This window comes from Eschrichtius robustus, chromosome 20 (genome assembly GCF_028021215.1).
Source record: "Eschrichtius robustus isolate mEscRob2 chromosome 20, mEscRob2.pri, whole genome shotgun sequence".
Lineage (NCBI taxonomy): Eukaryota > Metazoa > Chordata > Mammalia > Artiodactyla > Eschrichtiidae > Eschrichtius > Eschrichtius robustus.
In genome coordinates, this window is record NC_090843.1 from 56,892,080 (window position 1) to 56,916,511 (window position 24,432).

A 24,432-nucleotide genomic window follows, 5' to 3' on the forward strand; every position below is an offset into this window, starting at 1 on the left:
CCACTGGACTTGCTTTAAAATTTAACTGTACTGTATTTCGTGGACATTTTTCACCGATGTAGACTTTTAGTTCACAGGGTAGGAATAGCCAAAAGCCATATGATTCTTGTAGGAGACTAGGAGTCTCCTAGAGTCTATTGTCTATTGTCTCAAGACAATAGACAATAGAAGGAGTCTATTGTCTAAAAATAAAAGTGTATTTAAAGTGTTTTAATCTGTTAATAACCACGGGCTGCAAACTACTGCCACCTACTGGTGCATTAAGAAGTCCACATGGGCTTCCCTGGTGGCGCAATGGTTGAGAATCTGCCTGCCAATGCAGGGCACACGGGTTCGAGCCCTGGTCTGGGAAGATCCCACATGCCGCGGAGAAACTAGGCCCGTGAGCCACTAGTTGCTGAGCCTGCGCGTCTGGACCCTGTGCTCCGCAACAAGAGAGGCCGCGATAATGAGAGGCCCGCGCACCGCGATGAAGCGTGGCCCCCACTTGCCGCAACTAGAGAAAGCCCTCGCACAGAAACGAAGACCCAACACAGCCATAAATAAATAAATAAATAAATAACCCTCCCCCCCCAAAAAAAGAAGTCCACACGTTATGGGCAAAATGGTCTTTGCTGTTAAGAAAAAAAATAACTGAATAATTTGCCCAGATCTTGTTTGGAGGTATTCTGTAATTCAGACAGAAAATTGAATTATTAAAGATCTTTTTAGAAATGAGATAATTAATGTAGAGCTCTTTGTTACCCCTGTAATTTGCATGTACATTGGAGGATTTTCTTAAGATAATTTAGATAAATTTGTTAACATTTCTCAGACCAAACAGCAAAATCAATGGTTAAAACAAGTTAATAGATTATTGTCTTCACTTAAAGATATTTTCCTTTCTCTCCTCTTTTCTTGCTTTTACTTGGTCTCTGATTTACATAGTGAGAGATTCTTTTAAACTGCATGCAGAAAAAAAACAGCAGTCCATAGTAACTGCCCAATAAACGTTTGCTAATGATAAAGAAAACACAAACATCCATGGCCTTTTTTTCTTTTTTAAATAAATTTATTTATTTATTTTTGGCTGCGTTGGGTCTTCGTCACTGTGCGGGGGCTTTCTCTAGTTGCGGCGAGCGGGGGCTACTCTTCCTTGCGCGCAGGCTTCTCATTGTGGTGGCTTCTCTTGTTGCGGAGCACGGGATCTAGGCGTCCGGGCTTCAGTAGTTGTGGCTCGTGGGCTCTAGAGTGCAGACTCAGTAGTTGTGGTGCATGGGCTTAGTTGCTCCGTGGCATGTGGGATCTTCCCGTACCAGGGCTTGAACCTGTGTGCCCTGCATTGGCAGGCAGATTCTTAACCACCGTGCCACCAGGGAAGTCCCATGGCCTTTTTTTCAATACCCGTTTTTGTTCACTTTTGTATCCTCAATGGCTAGCACATAAGGGATCTCAATAAATATTGTGGAAGGAAGGTGGGGAGGGAAGGAGAGAAGATGAAAGGGAGGAAGGAAGGTTGATTATGCTCAAAAAAAGAGATAGAAGGCTATAATCTTCAAGAGTGTCTTCCATCTCTATGATTCTTGAACGTTAGTAACTATGTCAAAGAAGTCATGGTGAATTACAAAGATTTCAAAGGCAACCAAAAATCATTCCAATATAGGGATTCAGGAGTCCTTACCCTTCATCACCAACGAAACAGCCCTGCCCTAAAGATGATTACCAGGGAGTCCTAATTTTTCAAATACTCCCTATCTAAATCTCCACAGTTATGAATCTGGGTAGGGAAAATTCATCAAAACAGGAAAATATTCACCCAACTTCCAATTAGTCCCCTTGCAAAAATCCCCCCTGACTTAATATCCATGTCTAGTCCCACCTATCTAGTTAACATCTTGTCCCTCAGGTGATGTAAACATTGTATAATAAAATTAAAATACTGTACAATGAAAATTTATTACAAAGTAAAGTTACAAATCTTCCAACAAAAGAAGAAGCATTGCACAAAGTACATAAAAGTGATGGGGGAAATGACTTGAATCACAAGCAACACCACTGATGTATAAGAATATGGCAAAGAAAATTGATACAAAGAAGATTACATGATAGTGACAGATGCTTCACATTCTGGTTATCTATTGCTGCTTAACAAATCGCCCCCAAATTCACTGGCTTAAAACAACAATAACCTCTCATTCTCTCTCGCAGTTTCTATGGTCAGGAATTCATAAGGGGCTGGGCTGGGCTGGGTAATTCCCGCTCCAGGTCTTTCAGGCAGGTGCAGTGGGATGGTGGCTCCCCCATCTCACACCCAGGTACCCTGCCCTGTTGAACCCTTAATAGGTCTCTGTTACCTTTAGGATAAAGCCAAGAAGCCTACATGTGGCTTTCCAGACACCCTGTGGCCCAATCTTTCCAAGCTCATCTCATTTTCACCATCCACTCACACTGGCCTCCAGCTTCTCAGACACTGCCACAGGGCCTTACACAGATAGTTCCTGCTGCCTGTAATGCTCTCTCCTGCAGCCTCCCATAGTAGACATCTGCTACTTTGCCTGTCTTAAGAGCTGTCTCATTTTTCTGGTAAAAACAAAAAGAAACCAAGAAACTGACTTTTCTTTCCCTCCCCCGATGGGTCTAGCAGTAACATGGCTCCCTTTCCCTATCCCAACGTGTAATCCAAGCTGATCCATCAAAGTACCTTATCTACTGGATACAGTGATTGATCCAGTGTTGGACATGTGATCCAAGGAGAACCAATCAGAGTCCTTTTTCTGTAATTTCTATAGATGCCCTTCTGCAATCCTGGGCACTGAAACATATCTCCATGTGGGGGGAAAAAATCTATGAAGTTAACAGAGAGAAAAGTGAAATCAAGAAATGGAGAGAGAGAAAAGAGTCCTGATGACAGTGCTTAAATCCTTGAATTCTGGCCTTTGTGGAAGCCAGTCAACCCCCTGGACTTTCCTGTCACATATGTTTAAGTAGAGGTGGGTTTCTGTTACTTTCTTGTCCTTCATCTGCTTAACTCTTCAGGGAGAGCCTGATTCCAGGCAGCTTTCACAGACCTTCCTGTGTACATCAAATCTTCTTTTATAAACACTTAGAGCACTTTGTACTCTCCAGAACAGCACTCACTACTGTTAACATTTTATATTTATTCATGGGATTGTTTAAATAGCTCCTCTTCGTGACCTTAAGTTCCATGAGACAGCCTTGGGTTTGCTCAGCATTCATTGAATCACCAGCGCCTGGCAGAGAGCGAGCACACCGTACGTACTTGTAGAGCAAATGAATCACATAATGAATTCACACTGCTGACAGGCGCAGCATGTTAAACCCAGATGAGATCAGACAGTTTTTTTGTTCTTTTTTTAAAAATGACTAAAAAGCCAAAGCAAACCATCTCAACGACTTTACATTTCACAACAAAAATGTAGCTACTGTTCTTCCCTCTCCCCTCCATTTTCATTCTTCTGGCTTAAGCAGATTTTGGTTCTTAAAACAAAACAAAAACACTATTTTGTTCTTTTAAAAGTAATATAAGAAATACAAGAAAACATTCAGGGTTATAAGTTTTTTTTCTGAAAAAAGAAGAGTAAATGAAGAGAGGACTACCCCTACCAGATTTTAAAACAATAATTATAACAGTTTATTATCAAAGCAGAGAGAGAGAAACAGATAAGCAGACAGAAAGTACCTCAAATACATAACCAAGGACATGTGTGAATTTAGTTAATGATAAAAACAGCATTTAGGGGCTTCCCTGGTGGCGCAGTGGTTGAGAATCTGCCTGCCAATGCAGGGGACACGGGTTCGAGCCCTGGTCTGGGAAGATCCCACATGCAGCGGAGCAGCTGGGCCCGTGAGCCACGACTACTGAGCCTGCGCGTCTGGAGCCTGTGCTCCGCAACAAGAGAGGCCGCGATAGTGAGAGGCCCGCGCACCGCGATGAAGCGTGGCCCCCACTTGCCGCAACTAGAGAAAGCCCTCGCACAGAAACGAAGACCCAACACAGCCATAAATAAATAAATAAATAAATAAATAAATAAATAAATAAATAAATAAATAAATAAATAAATAAATAAATAAATAAATAAATAAATAAATAAATAAATAAATAAATAAATAAATAAATAAATAAATAAATAAATAAAAAAAACAGCATTTAAAAATCAGTGAGGAGGGCCCTCCTGGTGGCACGGTGGTTAAGAATCCGCCTGCCAACGCAGGGGACACAGGTTCGAGCCCTGGCCTGGGAAGATCCCACACGCCACGGAGCAACTAAGCCCTTGTGCCACAACTACTGAGCCTGCGCTCTAGAGCCTACGAGCCACAACTACTGAGCCTGCGTGCCTACAGCCTGTGCTCTGCAACAAGAGAAGCCACCGCAATGAGAAGCCAAAGCCACCTCAATGAGAAGCCCGTGCACCGCAAGGAAGAGTAGCTCCCGCTCCCAGCAACTAGAGAAAGCCCACAGGCAGCAAAAAACACACAGTGCAGCCAAAAATAAATAAAGTTAAAATAAACAAAAATCAGTGAGGAAAAGTAGGATAATCCATTAAATTGGACTCAGAGAGGTTAGGTAATTTGCCCAAAGTCACACAGCCCATAAATGGTGGGTCAGCGATTCTGTCTGACTTTGAGTGTCTTTATGTTCTCACTTCAGAACTTGCCCTTTTAAACATTTCGCTATCCTTGTTTATCTCTGTACTACCAAGCCTTTGAGAGGGCACTGCAAACAGAAGGCATCAATGAATGAGACCACAAAAGCACGCAGGGAAACAAAAAAAATTAAAAATTAGAACAAAAGCGTGGTTATCTGACAGGGTCCCCCACCCAGACCGACTGGCCAGAGGCCAGCCCCCCCCCCCGTGGGCGAGTCTAGGACCCCCGGAGGACTTGCGTCTCGGTGGTGGCCTCGCATACGTTACTTGGCGCCTGCAGGTGCACCAACCTGCACGGCGCTGGACCCTCAGGACTCTGCTCGCGCGAGACCGAGCGAACGACGCCGAACCTGCGCAGGAAAGACCCTTGAGCGGGTGGGAGGCGGCTTGGGGGCGCGCCCGCGGATTGGCGGGCACAGCCTGGTCCGGCGTCGGGGCGAAGGACGGCCGCCTGGGGGAGCACGCCGGAAGTGGCCGGCCGCCGCGGTCACGATGTCCAGGGTGGTGGCGCCGCGCCGGAGGGAGGAGCTGGGGCTGATCGCTGGCGGCCGTGCAGGTGGCCACGGTCGAGCGGGAGGCTAGGGGTGGCCTGGAGGTGAGACCCCCGCTGTGATCGCAGAACTGGGGGCCCCAGCGCCTGGGTCCCTTGGGGAAGCGGGGTGGAGAGCAGATCTTCGGAGGTGGGCGCTGACCCCTCATTTCTCCGAACCGGGAGAGGCTGCGGCCTCTGGGACTTAGGCGCCGGGTGTGCGCGGCCAGGCCTTCTATGCCCTTGGCCCTCTCCTGGGTCTCGGCGTACCTCGCCCATCTCCACACACACCACACACCCCTACCCCCACCCCCACCCCCGCGCCGCGTTCCCTTTTTCCAGTCTGTTCCAGTTCCCTCCTGTGAGTACTGCAAACCGCATCTCCCCCAGGCCCAGAATCAAACCCCAGGCATGAATTGACCCTGTTCCTTGCACAGTGCCCTGTCAGGCGCGTAGAACGCTCCAGGAGTAACTGACAGACCCCTTGGGAAGACTAGACTGACTGAACCACAGGAATGAACTGTACGGTTCAGACATGTTGTAATACCTGATCTAAAATGTTCGTACTGTTGGGAGTTCGGAGGAGGGAGGGATTTGGGCTGGTCTCTTCTTTGTAAACGTCTGCATATTCTTTTAGGGGTAGCTCCTAAAGTCATTTTCTTTGGGAAGCCTTCCAGGATTGCCACCTCCCTCCCTCCCTCTTTAAGCTTTTCATCTTTTTTTAGCTTGTTTGGCGTCTATTTCACAAACGCTTACTACCTGGTTCCGTGTGTGTCTGTTTATCTAAGTCTTCCAGGCCCCTAGGCAGGGACTCCATCTTGTGTAGCATCACCTAATGCATGCACATGAATATGAATTAAAAGGATTGAAATAGTTAGAAGGTACTAACTAAGGTGAGCCTAAAACAGTGGGAGGAATTTGTGTAAGTCAGAGGTTGTAAAAGTATGGCCCCTGGGCCAGATTAGACTGTAGACACTTTTTTTTTTTTTTTTGGCCGCTCCCTGCAGCTTCTGGGGATCTTAGTTCCCTGACCAGGGATTGAACCCCGCCACTGCAGTGAAAGCGCAGAGTCCTAACTAACTACTGGACTGCCAGGGAATTCCCTGTAGACACATTTTCCTGACTCATGCTGTTTGTTTTTACTTGAATTAGTGGCCAACATTTTAAAATCAGAAAATTTCTTTCACGTCCACTCACTCAAAAATCTGGATTTTCAGCACCTCTTGGACAATCAGAAGATGTGGCCAAATAGGGCACACATGTCTGCATGGTGCAATTAGGAGGAACTGAGTAGCAGCTCCCTCCTTTCGACTCAGTACAAAATTTGCAGATCCCCAGTCCCCAGTAATCATTGCCTCCCGGACACTGCAGCAAAGTATCAGTTGTCATTTATCACCTTATTTGCTTCACCCATTCTGATTAACTGCCTGGCCTCTTGCTGCATTTGATATTGATGTAGATGAAGAAGAGTAGGAAGGACATCACAAATAGGAGAGTCATGGGCACAGGGACAGAATGGGAAGAAGCCTAGTATATGGGAATTTAGGGAGAATACGAGAGCATAGGTTTGCTCTTCCGTGAATCATAGAATGGGGCTATTGTTATGGGTTGAATTTATCCCCCAACAAGGATATGTTGAGGTCTTAGCCCCCAGTGCCTCAGAATGTGACCTTATTTGGAAATAGGGTCATTGCAGATGTAACTAGGTAAGATGAGGTCATACTGGAGTAGAATGGGCCCCTAATTCAATATGACTGGTGTCCTTATAAGAAGATGGCCAGGTGAAGAGACAGAGACAGCGAGAATGCCATGTGAAGGTGGAGGCAGAGGCTGAAGTACTGCATCTACAAAGCAAGGAACACAAGGATTGCCAGATGTCACCAGAAGGTAGGAGAGAGGCATGGAACTGTTATCCCTAGGAGCCTGCAGAAGGAAGCCACCCAGCCAACACCTTCATTTCAGACTTCTAACCTCCAGAACTGTGAGAGAATAAATTCCTGTTGTTTTAAGTCACCCAGTTTGTGGTATTTTGTCATGGCAGCCCTAGGATATATTACAGTTCTGTGAGTCAAAAAGAAGCTATTATTTCCTTTAATGGGTGATAGAAAAGTCATGGTAGATTTTTGATCATTGGTGTCAGCAGTGCTTTAGAAAATTATTTCATCCGACAGTGTTATCAGCATTGATTGGAGCCAGAAAACGTTTAGAGATTTTACGAGAATCCAAGCATGAGGTGAGAAGGTTCTGGGTTAAGATGGAGTTGGAACAGTTTTCAGAGTTAGTTAGTAGGTACGGATAGAAGGGATAGAGAGAGAGGAGTCCAAGATGACTTGCCTCTCAGAGCGGTGCTTCTCAGATTGTAGCAAGCTGAGAATCACCTGGAGCGTGAGCTGGGTAAGCACAGATTGCTGGGCCCCTCCCCCAGAGACTGACTCAGTAGGTCTGGGTGGTGCTTGAGAATTGGCATTTCACCAAGCTCCTCAGTGAGGCTACTGTGGCTGGTGTGTGGGTCACATTTTAGGTGGCAGTAACCAGAAAATGTAAGACTTATAAATGTATACACATCTAACAACAGAACTGAAAAGTATATGAAGCAAAAATTGACAGAACTGAAAGGAGAAATAGATAATTCTACAATAGTACAGACATACCTCAATTTATTGTGTTTTGCTTTATTGTGCTTCATGGATATTGCATTTTTTACAGATTGAAGGTTTGCGGCAAGCCTGCGTTAAGCATGTCTATCAGTGTCATTTTTCCAACACCACTTGCTCACTTCATGTCTGTGTCACATTTTGGCAATTCTTGCAATATTTCAAGCTATTTCATTATGATTATATTTGTTATGGTGACTGGTGATCTTTGATGTTACTGTTGAAAAAGGATAATGACTAACTAAAGACTCAGATGATGGTTAGAATTTTTTAGCAATAAAGTATTTTTAATTAAAAAAAAAATACTACCGCGTTTCTGGCTTAGGAACCCCTAGAATACAAGCCCCATTAGGGGCTTCTTCACCAGAGTATCCCAGGGCCTAGAACAGTGCCTGGACACTATAGGCTCATGTTAAATATTTGTTCAGTGAAAACTGGTCATTTGGGCAGAAATAGATAGTAAGAAGAGGGAATACATTTAGAAGCAAAATGTTGAGTTCTTTTTTATGCATTTGATTCTTCTTGACTGTCAGTAAGACATTGGACTGGAGATGCATTGTGAATATAGACTACAATGTAGGTGAGGGATAGGAGTTTTAGATTTATGATTCATTCTGGACAAAAGTGATCACTGAAGCCAGAGGTGATATGGTCATTGAGATACTGAATATAAAAGGAGAGGACTAGAAGGAAGGAAAAGCTGAAAGGGTAAAGACAATAAAAAAAAGTAGAGTGGGTGGAGTATCATGCATTATGGAAGCCAAGGGAGAAAAGAATTTCAGGGATTAGTCAAGGGAAAGAGGGACGAGAGTTAACCTACTATTCATTTATTTAATGATTTTTTTAAAATAAATTTATTTATTTATTTACTTATGGCTGAGTTGGGTCTTTGTTGCTACGCGCAGGCTTTCTCTAGTTGCGGTGAGCAGGGGCTACTCTCTGTTGCGGTGCGCGGGCTTCTCATTGCGGTGGCTTCTCTTGTTGTGGAGCACGGGCTCTAGGCGCGTGGGCTTCAGTAGTTGTGGCGCACGGGCTTAGTTGCTCCGCGGCATGTGGGATCTTCCCGCACCAGGACTCGAACCCATGTCCCCTGCACTGGCAGGCGGATTCTTAACCACTGTGCCACCAGGAAAGCCCCTATTCAATGATTTTTTTTTTAATTGACTATTCTTTTTTTTTTTTTTAAGTGTGGGTTGGGAATCTATTTATTTATTTATTTTTTATTTTTGGCTGCGTTGGGTCTTCGTTGCTGCACGTGGGCTTTCTGTAGTTGCGGCGAGCAGGGGCTACTCTTCGTTGCGGTGCGCGGGCTTCTCATTGCGGTGGCCTCTCCCGTTGCGGAGCACGGGCTGCAGGTGCACGGGCTTCAGCAGTTGTGGCACATGGGCTCAGCAGCCGTGGCTCACAGGCTCTAGAGCACAGGCTCAGTAGCTGTGGCACACAGGCTTATTTGCTCTGCGGCATGTGGGATCTTCCCAGACCAGGGCTCGAACCCGTGTTCCCTGCATTGGCAGGCGGATTCTCAACCACTGTGCCACCAGGGAAGTCCCTTCAATGATTTTTAATTGAGCACCCACTATGGTCCAGGTACTGTTGCAACACTGAACAAAACAAAGACCCCCATCCCCACAGAGCTTACACTCTTGGGAGGCTTACACTGTAGAGGTGTGTGGCTTTATATACATTGGGGTGGGGTTTTTTTTTGGGGGGGGGGTTGTTTTTTGTTGTTGGTGTTTGTTTTGCTGTACCGCGTGGCTTGCGGATCTTAGTTCCCCAACCCAGGCCACGGCAGTGAAAGTGCCGAGTGCTAATCACTGGACCACCAGGGAATTCCCGGGGTGGGTTTTTAAAAATGTGTACAATAACACTTTGGAGTAAGTGGTATTTCTGCTTTACATTTGCAGAAATGATAGTTGGGGGAGATTAAGAAGCTGGGATTCTAATTTGGTTCTGCTTGCTTCCAAAGCCCTGTTGTGTTCAGAACTCTAAGCTGCCTCCGAGCTGTAATCGCCAGTGTCACTTTTCTGCTTTAGATACTACTTATATGCTGCTGATTCCAAAATCTGTGTGTCCATTCTAGATTTTCCTCCTGCGTTCCTGACCCACTGATTCATTGGCTTCTCAGACGTTTTCTCCTTGATGCCGCACAGGTACGTCAAATATAACATGTCTGAAGTGGAATTCACCACCTCCTCCCCCTCACCGCCACTCTTTTAGTCCCACTACCCAGCTTAGGCAGTTGTCCAAGCTAGAAACTTGGGTGTCATCCTTAATGCCTTCTCTTTTCCCTCACACCTTCCATTCAGGACAGCACCGATTCTCCCTGTTTTTGCTTCTTTAATATACTTTAAAATGTCTCCAGTCCCAGTAACTCACTGTCAGTGATGAGGCCCTCACTGTCTCCATCATAGATTCTGCTGTAGTTTCCTAAGCAATATCCCAGCTTTCAGCCTTGCACCCTCTAGTCTGTTCTCCATAAGCTGTCAGAGCAGTCTTTTAAAAAGATAAATCTAATTGTGTCATTCTCCTGCTTTAATCTCTTCCGGGGTTCCCCACTGCCTTCAGGAGAAAGGCCAAGCTTCTTAGCCTGGGATACACGGCCCTCCGTGGTTTGACCGCCGCTTCCCCAGCTTCATCGTTTACTGTCTGTATTCTGGGCTTCAGTCATATTGTGCATCCATGAACACATCGTAGCTTCTCTCACCTCCTGGCCTTTGTACATGCTTTAGCCTCAATCTGAAAAGCCCTTCCTTCTTCTTTTAGTCTAGTTATCTCAAATTGTCTTTCAGGCCTCACCTTAGAAGCTGCTTCCTTCAGGAAGTTTCCTCACCCATCCCACCCCCCTCAGGTTGTGCTCTTCTCATGAAGTCCCACGGCACCCACACTTACCCTTATTGTGCATTTAACACATTTAATTAACACCACACGCTAGTCAAGGGCAGGGACTCTGTCCTCATTATTGTATTCTAACCACCTAGCATGGTGCTTGGCCCATCATAGGGGCTCAGTTAAAGAGCAAAAAATACTAGAGAATGGAAGAGACAAAATACAGTAAAGATGAGGAGTCATTGCAAAGAGAGAGTAACGTGAGGTGATTTTTACCACGTGGTCTCACATATTTTTAAAGTGAGGGGCAAGATTATCTACTGAGACCAAGGGAATGCAGGAAGTAGTAGAGATTTAAAAAGGAAAGGGAAGCTATGGAGTATCTGCTGCCAACTCCCTATTGGGTAGTTGCAGAACAGGAACTTCTGTTTCAGGAATTCAAGATGTTGCAAGGTGTGGCTGTGAATGAATCGCAGAAGGATACTGGGCCTCAGGTCCACACTCAGTGGAATCCCTGCATGGCAGAGATACTAGAGGAAGAGACAGAGCTGGTCTCACCGAGTAGGGGCTCTGTCCTCTAACTTAGATTCTATGCACCCCAAATTCTCTGAGTTTCGGTTGAAAAGCAAAAAACAAGAAAAGGTTTTAAAGAGCTCAGTGGAATTGGAGGATTAAGGATTCCCAATGGCTTTGACTCTTGGAGACAAGATAAGATGCTTCTGCTCTTTGTTGAAGGGCACCTAGCCTAATCTGTGGAGTTGACAACTCCTTGGCTTTCCCTGAGCTTGGTTCCTGTTAGAAACCAAGAGATGACGAAAAACTCAACTCATCTTCAGATCTTTGGACCTATTCTCCCACCCTCCAAACCTACTCTTCCTTCTCTGACCCCTGTCTTCATAAACAGCACCATATCCCACCCACTGCCTAAGCCAGAAAACTGAAAGTCATTCTTGAATCCTTTCTTCCCCCACTTGCAGTTACCATGTTTCGTTGATTCAGGTTCTCCCATACTGGACAGTGCTCGCCTTATTCCAGCACTGGCCACACTATCTTCTTGTCCATTTACACATATATCTCCCTTCATTGAACTGTAAGTTCCTTGAGGGCAGGGATGTTCACCTTTGTATTGCCAGTACCTAGTACAGTGTCTGGAATATGGTGGGTGCTTAGTTAATGTAAGTTAGGTGAACACATCAGTGAATGATATGAAATAACAATGCCCTTTTCCCAGAAGCTCTGAGTTCAGCTGGATTGGATTGTAGAGGAGGACTCATCTCTGATCAAGCCTTTGTTTCAGATACTGTACCCTTCTCCAGACATCCTCTGAGGCGAAGAGTTCCTTAAATTACTCCCTATTCCTTTCACCTATGGAATTGGATGAAAATGCTGAGCAGAGAATGCCATTCATCTCTGCAGGGACTGCTGTGTGGGACTAAGGACTGGGTACTTTGCCATACCTATGCCTGTGGTAAAGGTTGACCCTAATGATTCTTACGGAGAGGAGTCCTTTATAGCACTATTTCTAAACAAATTTTTGTTTCCTCTTTCTTAGCCCCCTTCCTATTCTTCTTGTGTCATCTTCACTTTGTTCTAGAACTAAAATGAAATGATAATATGTACCTGTATCAGTCAGGATCCAGTCAGGAGACAAAAACTATACCAGCAGTTTAAACAAGGGACATTTAATATAAAGAATATTTAACCGGTAAAGGTAGCTAACTACTAAAAGGATCTAAAGAAAACTCTAAGGAGTATAGAAATAGATAACGCAGGAAGCCGTCTTACCTCTAGGACTAAGGAGGAGTAAATAAGGAAGGAACCACAAATTTAGAAGAGGGCTCCCCCCTACCCCAAAGCAGGGATTCAGACTTTTTTGGATGGGTTGTGGTTGCCAAAGAAACACAGCCTGCTGGTGTAAAGAAATTTGTCAGAGGGCATGTCTGTCAGCATGGCCTGCCAAATGACAGAGAAATTCACTGAAGGGTGCAGGCAGGCTAGAGGTAATCCATAGGAAAGGCCTGCTGGGTAGTGGAAAAACTCACTGGAGGGTTGGGTAGGCCAGAGCTGGTTGGTCTACCCCATCAAGCCTCCCTTATATTGATTTGGGGGCCCCACCAAAAGACAAAGCAGCTCAAAAGTACCAAGAGAAGCCCCTTTCTCTTTGTGTGGCTTACAGTGTTCCTCCAGCACCCTCTATTGACAAAGCCAGCCAACAAAAGGGAACTGTTTCCAGGGTCCAGCTCCAGTATCACAAGCAGGGCAAAGAGGACAATAAGGGCATGTATACTGTGATCCCATTTTTGTATCAGAAAAAAATTGATGCCCAGAAATAAGACTGGGAGAATATACAACAAAATATTGGTTATCTTTAGTTTCTTCTCTGTGCTCTTCTCTACTCTTGATTTTTCCTATAATGAGCATGTAGTATTTTTATGATCAAAAATGGAAAAAGTGGGAACTCCCCTGGCAGTCCAGTGGTTGACTCTGCACTTCCAGTGCAGGGGGCGCGGTTTGCAGGGGGCACAGTTTCGATCCCTGGTCGGGGAATTAGGATCCTGCATGCCACGAGGCGCAGCCAAAAAAAAAAAGTGTTTCTCTGTAATTTTATTTTATTTTTCGCTGCACTATGTGTGGCATGCGGGATCTTAGTTCCCCAACCAGGGATCAAACCCGCACCCACTGCAGTGGAAGCGCAGAGTCTTAACCACTGCTCAGTCTTAACCACGGGACCAGCAGGGAAGTCTGTTTCTCTGTAATTTTGAAAGATCACTCCTCTAAAATTATGGGGAAAGACCGATCATGAAACATATTAAGGTTTGGATCTTCTTTTAAAATTATGTATTTCTACTTGAGATGCTATCTGTTGATCCCTGTCATGACAGATAGGCAAATTAACACAATTTATACTTAACTCCCACTACCTCTCCTCCTCTATTCTACAAAAATAATTTCCAATTGTTTAATGTCAGTTCCATATTTAAATTGATTCAACACTCCTCATCCATTGTTTTACAATGTTCTCTGAGGTCCTGAATGTTTATTTTCACTCATTTCTTCATTGGCTATATCTCATTGCCCAGCAGGTCTTTTCAAAAAGGGCTGCCTGTCATACTCCCTGAGTTTTTACCTACTTGAGAACGTTTGCCTATTTTAATATGAGGGAACAGTTTGCCAAGTAAAAAATGATCAAGTCACACTTTGTGTCTCTTCAGAACTTTACAGGCATTACTATACTCTGGCATGAGTGTAACATGGAGGAGTATAAACTCAGCCTGAAATTCCCTCTTGCCCATTACTTGCTCCTCTGCCTCAGATCTTCATTTGTTCATTTATTCCTGAAATTTAGTTACTTCACCAGGCTATGCCTTGGTGTGGACTGTTCTATGTCAACTTTCTATGGACTACACTGTATCCTTCCAATAGACTCAAGTCTTTATTTCAGCCATATTTCCTTCTGTTATGTTTGAATGTTTTTTTTTTCCTTCTGTTTGTTCTTTTCTCTTCTTTAGAAACACTAATTATATATATATTTGAATATCTTTCTGTAGCAACTTGTTTTCTCGATAATCATATTTATATCCACTGCATTCTGTGTCATCTCTCCAGGCCTCATCATGTCCCTGTAGTGATTATTTTTCTTTTTTCTTTGATGAGTTTCATCTACGTAATGCATTTAGTTTTCCCTTCCACTTTTTTCCTTCAGCTCTGCCAGATTACTTCTCACTTCTTTTTATTCTTTTATAATCTACAATCTATTTTGAGCTCTTATATGTCTTCTTTGAGTTTTCATTTAAACAGTGGTTTTGTCTATAATTTCTTTGAGATAGTGGAGAGCTCTGCTGAATGCGTCCTATTAATTCCTTTGCTGTTCCTCTTGGGTGTATGTTCCTAATCCCTCTGTTACCCATGTTGCTTTCTTTCCTAAAGCAACAACCACCTGTTTTCAAGCACACATCCCACAAAGTTACCTGAATGATTACTACTCAACAGTGCATGAAGCAGGTTCTCTATGAAAGAGGGAAGAGGCAGAGGGAATTGAGCAAGGGCATCTCAAAGCCTTCATACAGATCTGCTGCCACAAACACCTTCTCATCAAATCTACAGGCATTATCTCCCTTCAGCTTTTGGTTTCCAGGAGATCAACATGGCACAGAAAAAGCCCTGTAGATCACTGGACTTTCATAGCACAGTCTGACAGTCACATTCATCTCCTTTCTTCATCTTGCTCCACAGCTGCCAGTGTTCCTCAGCCAGGTACCAGGTGGAAGACAACCTAAATGATCTGCCGGCACTGTTTCTTCTTTAGCATCTTCCCCTACCACTCTGATATGTCAGACTAGATCTCTATGGGACAGTCCCTGCTTCTGTCACCCGCCTCCACGCCATGGCTCTAGATCTCTTCACTCTAATTAGAAGATCACTGACCATGCCTTTCAGGATATGATACTTTGGGAGACATCTGTATATGACCCTTTTTTTAAAGATGGAGTTCACCTCATTTGTCATTCTTTTAACTGTTTTCAGTGGGTTTTGAGAAATGCCTTTTCCATCTTTTAAACTGTTTCTAAATTTTGAACACTATATATCAAACAAACCCCCAAAAAAATCACTTTAAGGGAAAATTATGACAAAGCCAATTCTTTCCAGTATTTTATTTGAATGTTAAATAAATAAAATCCAGCCTAGATATGGAGGTTTGTGCTAGGGACACATTACTTAATGATAATTCTTGGGCATAAAGAGTAATGATTAATGATAATAGTAGTAATAGTAACAGCAGCTGACACTTACATAGTGCTTTCTATATGCCAAGCATGGTTCTAAATGTTTTACATATATTTAATTCTCATAACAACTCTATGAGGTAAATACTATTATTATCTCCATTTTAGAGATGAGGAAACAGGCACAGAGAGCTGCAGCAACTTGCCTAACATCACACAGTCAGTAAGTGATGGAGATAGGATTCAAACCCAGGCAGTTTGCCCGACAGTCAGTTAAGAATCCACACTCTTAATCTCTATGCTGTGTTGCCTCTTATTCATTGCAAAAAGATTACTGACTAGAGTGTTCCAATCCCCCGGGCCAAGGTGAAATGGCTGTCTCGAGGAGCTCAGAAATGTGTTTTTGTGACTGGGCAAGGTCAGGGATTTGATGATATGAACACTCAAAGGCAATAAACTCATCTGTCTTCCAGTTGCAGGAGGATACAAAATTGCCATACAAAGGAGGCAGTTCCACCAGAATACCAGAAAGAAAAATGCCAGGTCTGAGAAAGGGAGAATTGATTTCTATTAAAATGGCAGCCAAGCATTTTTATTCTGAGGCATAGTTTCATATTTGTTTAAATATGTCATGATATATTGGGAGGAATGGTTAGTGGATCAGTTATTAATTTATCATATCTCAACTCCAAATCTACCCTTCTTTGCTTTGCTTAAGTTACGGGATATGGACCATTTCTCCTTTGCCAGCTGGTACAAGATTTAGATTTTGTCAATAGAGGATGCTGGAGGGAAATGCAAGGCCATAGGAAAAGGAAGGAACTTCTTTTCCTGGTGCTGGTGTGCTATTTTATTTTATTTATTGGTGTGGCTCCCAGCAGATCAACTTGTGGGAGGCCTGGTGGCAATCACCCTAGTGAGTTGCTTCCTGTGAACCCATTCTGGCCTGGCCTCAGGGCCCAGCAGGTTCCTACTCCATCAAACAGGCCACTTCCAGCTCCAGACTGCCCATCACCAGTGAATTCTTCCACCACCCTGCAGGCCACCCACACACACCAGCTCCAGCCTGCACCCCGGCAAGTTTCTTCTCCACCAATAGGGTGTGTGTTCCTGTGGTAGCCACAATCCCTCTGAAAAACGTCTGAATCTCAGCTCCAGCAGGGAAGAGTCTTCTTCCAAGTTCCTTGTTCCTCCCTCTGAGACTTCCCAGTGTAGGAAAGAGGTGAAATTTTGTATTTTAGGAATTATAGAATGGTCTACTTATTATTTCAGATTCTGAGACCAAAAATAAGATGAAAGATTGAAAGACAAAGATGGAAATTTCTGAAGAAAAAGATTCAGCAAGGGCTGTATCAGAAAGACTCCAAAGACAGATCTCCCAGGAATGTGGGTTAGTTGAAACTGGTGATCCTGAGGACAGGTTATTGAGGTATTGGGTAAGCCCCTTAGAGGATGCAGTGGGACATCCCCCTTCCCAAGAGAGAGGTATCAGGGAAGTGAATCTGATCCCCAAGAAAGCCATTGCAGGAGAGAGAGTCCATGGATGTAAGGAAAGAGAAAAAATACTTTCTGCAGGAGAAAGATCCCACAGATATGAAGTCTGTGGCCAGAGCTTCAAACAGAAGTCAGAAATAACTGAACATCAGAAAACTGGTAATATAAAGAAAACCTATGAATGTAAGGAATGTGGAAAAACTTTTAATCGGAGCTCAAACCTGATTGTACATCAGAGAATTCATACAGGAAAGAAACCATATGTATGTAGTGAATGTGGAAAAGACTTTAATCAAAGTTCAAATCTTATTATACATCAGAGAATTCATACAGGAAAGAAACCTTATATATGTCATGAATGTGGAAAAGACTTCAATCAGAGATCTAACCTGGTCCGACATAAGAGAATTCATAACGACGAGAATCCCTATGAATGTAAAGAGTGTGGAAAGGCCTTCAAGGGAAGCTCAAACCTTGTCCTGCACCAGAGAATTCACAGTGGAGGGAAGCCATATGTATGTAATGAGTGCGGGAAGGCCTTCAATCAAAGCTCAGATCTTATTATCCATAACAGAATTCACACTGGAGAGAAACCCTATGAATGTTATGAATGTGGACAAACCTTCAGTCAGAGTTCACACCTTGTCACACATCAGAGAATTCATACTGGAGAGAAACCCTTCAAGTGCAACACCTGTGAAAAGGCCTTCAGGCAGCGTTCACGCCTCACAGAACACCAGAGACTCCACAGTGGGGAGAGACCCCATGAATGTCCCAAATGTGGGAAATCCTTCAGTGGGCGCACAGCCTTTCTTAAACATCAGAGACTACATACTGTAAAGGAACTTGAATGTGAAAAAGCCTGCACTTCTGACTTAGCTCTTATCCAACAACAGAAAATTCACAGGGAAGAAAAACCTTATGAATGTACTGAGTGTGGAAAAACTTTCCGGGGAAGTTCAGATCTAATTCGGCATTGGATAACTCACACTGGAGAGAAACCCTATGAATGTAGTGAATGTGGGAAAGCCTTTAGCCAGAGGTCGCACCTTGCTACACATCAGAAAATTCACACTGGAGAGAAACCCTATCAGTGCAATGAATGTGGGAAAGCCTTCCGGCAGCGTTCACTCCTCGTCCAGCATCACAGAATCCACAGTGGTGAGAAACCCTATGAATGTAAGGAATGCGGAAAAGCCTTCATCTGGCGCACGGCTTTTCTCAAACATCAGAGCCTTCATACTGGAGAGAAACTTGAGAAAGGTGAGAAAACATTCAGCAAGGAAGAGTTGCTTAGAGAAGAGCGGAGAATTTGCCAAGAAGTGAAAGCTTATCAGTGCAATCAGTGTGGTAGAACTTTCCGAGGCAGCTCAGACCTCATCCGACATCAGGTAACTCATTCAGGAGAGAAACCCTATGAATGTAAAGAATGTGGGAAAACTTTCAATCAGAGCTCAGACCTTATGAGACATCACAGAATTCATAGTGGAGAAAAACCTTATATGTGCAATAAATGTGGGAAATCTTTCAGGGGCAGCTCAGATCTCATTAAACACCACCGTGTTCATACTGGAGAGAAACCCTATGAATGCCCTGAATGTGGGAAGGCCTTCAGTCAGAACTCACACCTTGTTAGTCACCAGAGAATTCACACTGGAGAGAAACCCTTTGAATGTAGCAACTGTGGGAAGGCCTTCAGTGGGCACACAGCTTTTCTTAAACATCAGAAACTTCATACTGGAAAGGCGCTTGGGGAACACAAGAGCGTCCACAAACAGGACTTATTCTAATAGGTAACAGAGATCTAATGAACATAGGAAAAACCGGATGGAGACCACATCATATTGCACAATAGAAGGTTTTTATTGCTGAAAACTCTTTGAAGGTAGGAAGACATTAGAAGAGCCCTACTGGATGGAAAACATATAAGTGTAATGTGGGAAAGCTCTTGGACATAATCACCTTTTTTCTGCCTCAGAGTTGACACTGGAGTATGGTTCCCAGGATAAAATTAATTGAGAATGTTTTACGGTACTTCCATTGTTAATAAAATCATTAGAAATCACTTTGTCAGCAACCCCCAAACTAAATTCTTCATGGAAGGAGCCATTTCAATCTCAACTACCTAGTCCAGTGACAAGTATAAATCTGTTTTAGGTACTTTAGAGTGATTAAATCTTTCTCTGGGATGAGTTCTTCCCGTTAGATATATATTTTATACATATTCCCCTTTTATCTCCTTATAAAAATATGCTTATGCATATGTGATAATACTAATTAGAATGATCCATTAATTCAGGGGTCCCCAACCTCTGGGCTGCGGATGGGTACTGGGCCGAGGCCTGTAAGGAACCAGACCGCACAGCAGGAGGTGAGCATCGGGCGAGCGACTGAAGCTTCATCTGCTGCTCCCCATCGCTCGCATTACCTCCTGAACCATCCTCCTCCCCCTCCACCCCTGATCCGTGGAAAAATTGTCTTCCACGAAACCGGTCCCTGGTGCCAAGAAGGTTGGGGACCACCACATTAATTGAGAGGAAACAAAAAATAATAGAAATGACTTGACAACAGGAGAGCTGAAGGCCAGGACACAAGAGCCAAGTGAGGTATTCCCCAGAGAAAGAATGGTGATGATTAGGAGTATCAGGAAATGAAAGAGCAAAGAAAGGACAGTGGATGTTGGGAATAGGAATAGACTGAGTGCCAGGGAAGAGCATTTAGGTGACCTGAGTTACTGGGAATTAGAAGAAAGCAACAACTGTGAAAGGTCAGGTGATTAGAGGAGAGTGGTTTTATCTTTTTTTTTTTTTTTTTTTTTTTTCTGGGTGGTTTTATCTTGAACCAGGGCTTTGTAATTATTTGAGAACTGGAGAGTCTAAGTAGAACTCTGAAAGAGATCAGTGGGGGGTGCCTTCAAGATGGCAGAGAAGTAAGACGTGGAGATCACCTTCCTCCCCACAAATACATCAAAACTACATCTACATGTGGAACAACTCCTACAGAACACCTACCGAACACTGGCAGAAGACCTCAGACTTCCCAAAAGACGCCCTCAGGCGACCTACACACAGAGGTGGGGCCAAATCCAAAGCTGAACCCCAGGAGCTGTGCAAACGAAGAGAAAGGGAAATCCCTCCCAGCAGCCTCAGGAGCAGCGGATTAAATCTCCACAATCAAATTGATGTACGCTGCATCTCTGGAATACCTGAATAGACAACAAATCATCCCAAAATTGAGGTGGCAGACTTTGGGAGCAACTGTAGACTTGGGGTTTGCTTTCTGCATCTAATATGTTTCTGGTTTTATGTTAATCTTAGTTTAGTATTTATAGAGCTTATTGTCATTGGTAGATTTATTGATTTGGTTGCCCTCTTCCTTTTTTGATTTTATATATATATATATTTTTTTTTCCTTTTTCTCTTTTTGTGAGTGTATATGTGTATGCTTCTTTGTGTGATTTTGTCTGTATAGCTTTGCTTTTGCCATTTGTCCTAGGGTTCTGACTGTCCGGTATTTTTATTTGTTTTGTTTTGTTTTTTTGTATAGTTTTTAGCACTTTTATCATTGGTGGATTTGTTTTTTGGTTTGGTTGCTCTCTTCTTTCCTTCTCTTTTTTTTTATTACTTTTTAATTTTTTTATTTTTAATAACTTTTTCTATTTTAATAACTTTATTTTATCCTTCCTTCCTTCCTTTCTTTCTTTTTCTCCCTTTTCTTCTGAGTTGTGTGGCTGACAGGGTCTTGGTGCTCTGGCCGGGTGTCAGGCTTGAGCCTCTGAGGTGGGAAAGTCAAGTTCAGGACATTGGTCCACCAGAGACCTCCAGCCCCCACGTAATAGCAAACGGCGAAAGCTGTCCCAGAGATCTCCATCTCAACGCTAAGACCCAGCTCCACTCAACGACCAGCAAGCTACAGTGCTGGACACCCTATGCCAAACAACCAGCAAGACAGGAACACAGCCCCACCCATTAGCAGAGAGGCTGCCTAAAATCATAATAAGTTCACAGACACCCCAAAACACACCACTGGACGTGGTCCTGCCCACCAGAAAGACAAGATCCAGCCTCATCCACCAGAACACAGGCACCAGTCCCCTCCACCAGGAAGCCTACACAACCCACTGAACCAACCTTACCCACTGGGAGCAGAAACCAAAAACAATGGGAACTACGAACCTGCAGCCTGCGAAACGGAGACCCCAAGCACAGCAAGTTAAGCAAAATGAGAAGACAGAGAAATACACAGCAGATGAAGGAGCAAGGTAAAAACCCACCAGACCAAACAAATGAAGAGGAAATAGGCAGTCTACCTGAAAAAGAATTCAGAGTAATGATAGTAAAGATGATCCAAAATCTTGGAAATAGAATGGAGAAAATACAAGAAACGTTTAACCAGGACCTAGAAGAACTAAAGAGCAAACAAACAATGATGAACAACACAATAAATGAAATTTAAAATTCCCTAGAAGGAATCAATAGGAGAATAACTGAGGCAGAAGAACGGATAAGTGACCTGGCAGATAAACTAGTGGAAATAACGAATGCAGAGCAGAATAAAGAAAAAAGAATGAAAGAAATGAGGACAATCTCAAAGACCTCTGGTACAACATAAAACTCACCAACATTTGACTTATAGGGGTCCCAGGAGAAGAAGAGAAAAAAAAAAAGGGACTAAGAAAATATTTGAAGAGATTATAGTTGAAAACTTCCCTATTATGGGTAAGGAAATAGTCAGTCAAGTCCAGGAAGCACAGAGAGTCCCATACAGGATAAATCCAAGGAGAAACACGCCAAGACACATATTAATCAAACTATCAAAAATTAAATACAAAGAAAAAGTATTAAAAGCAGCAAGGGAAAAGCAACAATTAACATACAAAGGAATCCCCATGAGGTTAACAGCTGATCTTTCAGCAGAAACTCTGCAAGCCAGAAGGGAGTGGCAGGACATATTTAAAGTGATGAAAGGGAAAAACCTACAACCAAGATTACTCTACCCAGCAAGGATCTCATTCAGATTCGACGGAGAAATTAAAACCTTTACAGACAAGCAAAAGCTAAGAGAATTCAGCACCACCAAACCAGCTTTACAACAAATGCTAAAGGAACTACTCTAGGCAGGAAACACAAGAGAAGGAAAAGACCTACAATAACAAACCCAAAACAATTAAGAAAATGGTAATAAGAACATACATATCGATAACTACCTTAAATGTAAATGGATTAAATGCTCCAACCAAAAGACGTAGACTGGCTGAATGGATACAAAAACAAGACCCGTATATATGCTGTCTACAAGAGACCCACTTCAGACCTAGGGACACATACAGACTGAAAGTGAGGGGATGGAAAAAGATATTCCATGCAAATGGAAATCGAAAGAAAGCTGGAGTAGCAATTCTCATATCAGACAAAACAGACTTTAAAATAAAGAGTATTACAAGAGACAAAGAAGGACACTACATAATGATCAAGGGAATCCAAGAAGAAGACATAACAATTGTAAATATTTATGCACCCAACATAGGAGCACCTCAATACATAAGGCAAATGCTAACAGCTATAAAAGGGGAAATCAACAGTAACACAGTCATAGTAGGGGACTTTAACACCCCACTTTCACCAAGGACAGATCATCCAAAATGAAAATAAATAAGAAAACACAAGCTTTAAATGATACATTAAACAAGATGGACTTAATTGATATTTATAGGACATTCCATCCAAAAACAGCAGATTATACTTTCTTCTCAAGTGCTCAAGGAACATTCTCCTGGATAGATCATATCTTGGGTCACAAATCAAGCCTTGGTAAATTTAAGAAAACTGAAATCATATCAAGTATCTTTTCTGACCACAACACTATGAGACTAGATATCAATTACAGGAAAAAGTCTGTAAAAAATACAAGCACATGGAGGCTAAACAATACACTACTAAATAACCAAGAGATCACTGAAGCAATCAAAGAGGAAATCAAAAACTACCCAGAAACAAATGACAAAACACAATGACCCAAAACCTATGGGATGCAGCAAAAGCAGTTCTAAGAGGGAAGTTTATAGCAATACAGTCCTACCTCAAGAAACAAGAAACATCTCAAACAACCTAACCCTACATCTAAAGCAATTAGAGAAAGAAGAACAAAAAAACCCCAAAGTTAGCAGAAGGAAAGAAATCATAAAGATCAGATCAGAAATAAATGAAAAAGAAATGAAGGAAACGATAGCAAAGATCAATAAAACTAAAAGCTGGTTCTTTGAGAAGATAAACAAAATTGATAAACCATTAGCCAGACTCATCAAGAAAAAAGGGAGAAGACTCAAATCAATAGAATTAGAAATGAAAAAAGAGAAGTAACAACTGACCCTGCAGAAATATGAAGGATCATGAGAGATTACTACAAGCAACTATATGCCAATAAAATGGACAACCTGGAAGAAATGGACAAATTCTTAGAAAAGCACAACCTTCTGAGACTGAACCAGGAAGAAATAGGAAATATAAACAGACCAATCACCAGCACTGAAATTGAAACTGGGATTAAAAATCTTCCAACAAACAAAAGCCCAGGACCACATGGCTTCACAGGCGAATTCTATCAAACATTTAGAGAAGAGCTAACACCTATCCTTCTCAAACTCTTCCAAAATATAGCAGAAGGAGGAACACTCCCAAACTCATTCTATGAGGCCAGCATCACCCTGATACCAAAACCAGACAAAGATGCCACAAAAAAAGAAAACTACAGGCCAACATCACTGATGAACATAGATGCAAAAATCCTCAACAAAATACTAGCAAAAAGAATCCAACAGCACATTAAAAGGATCACACACCATGATCAAGTGGGGTTTATCCCAGGAATGCAAGGATTCTTCAATATACGCAAATCAATGTGATAAACCATATTAACAAATTGAAGGAGAAAAACCATGTGATCATCTCAATAGATGCAGAAAAAGCTTTTGACAAAGTTCAACACCCATTTATGATAAGAAACCCTCCACAAAGTAGGCATAGAGGGAACTTACCTCAACATAATAAAGGCCATATATGACAAACCCACAGCCAACATCGTTCTCAATGGTGAAAAACTGAAACCATTTCCACTAAGATCAGGAACAAGATAAGGTTGCCCACTCTCACCACTAATATTCAACATAGTTTTGGAAGTTTTAGCCACAGCAATCAGAGAAGAAAAAGAAATAAAAGGAATCCAAATCGGAAAAGAAGAAGTAAAACTGTCACTGTTTGCAGATGACATGATACTATACATAGAGAATCTTAAAGATGCTACCAGAAAACTACTAGAGGTAATCAATGAATTTGGTAAAGTTGCAGGATACAAAATTAATGCACAGAAATCTCTTGCATTCTTATACACTAATGATGAAAAATCTGAAAGAGAAATTAAGGAAACACTCCCATTTACCACTGCAACAAAAAGAATAAAATACCTAGGAATAAACCTACCTAAGGAGACAAAAGACCTGTATGCAGAAAACCATAAGACACTGATGAAAGAAATTAAAGATGATACCAACAGATGGAGAGATA

At 42.7% G+C, this 24,432-nt stretch overlaps 1 protein-coding gene and 1 long non-coding RNA gene across 2 annotated transcripts; both read left to right on the plus strand.

Annotated features, from left to right (window-relative positions):
• Positions 1 to 5,142: 5,142 nt before the first annotated feature.
• On the plus strand, positions 5,143 to 15,119 carry LOC137754182 (uncharacterized). The gene is made up of 3 exons (XR_011071758.1): positions 5,143 to 5,241; positions 9,910 to 9,979; positions 14,889 to 15,119. It is a non-coding gene; the product is annotated as an uncharacterized lncRNA (long non-coding RNA).
• A 1,552-nt stretch (positions 15,120 to 16,671) lies between these two features.
• LOC137755580 (zinc finger protein 594-like) lies at positions 16,672 to 18,728 on the plus strand. Its single transcript, XM_068531780.1, is given in 2 exon segments — positions 16,672 to 18,642; positions 18,645 to 18,728. Coding segments are annotated over 2 exon segments (2,055 nt in total).
• Positions 18,729 to 24,432: the final 5,704 nt, after the last annotated feature.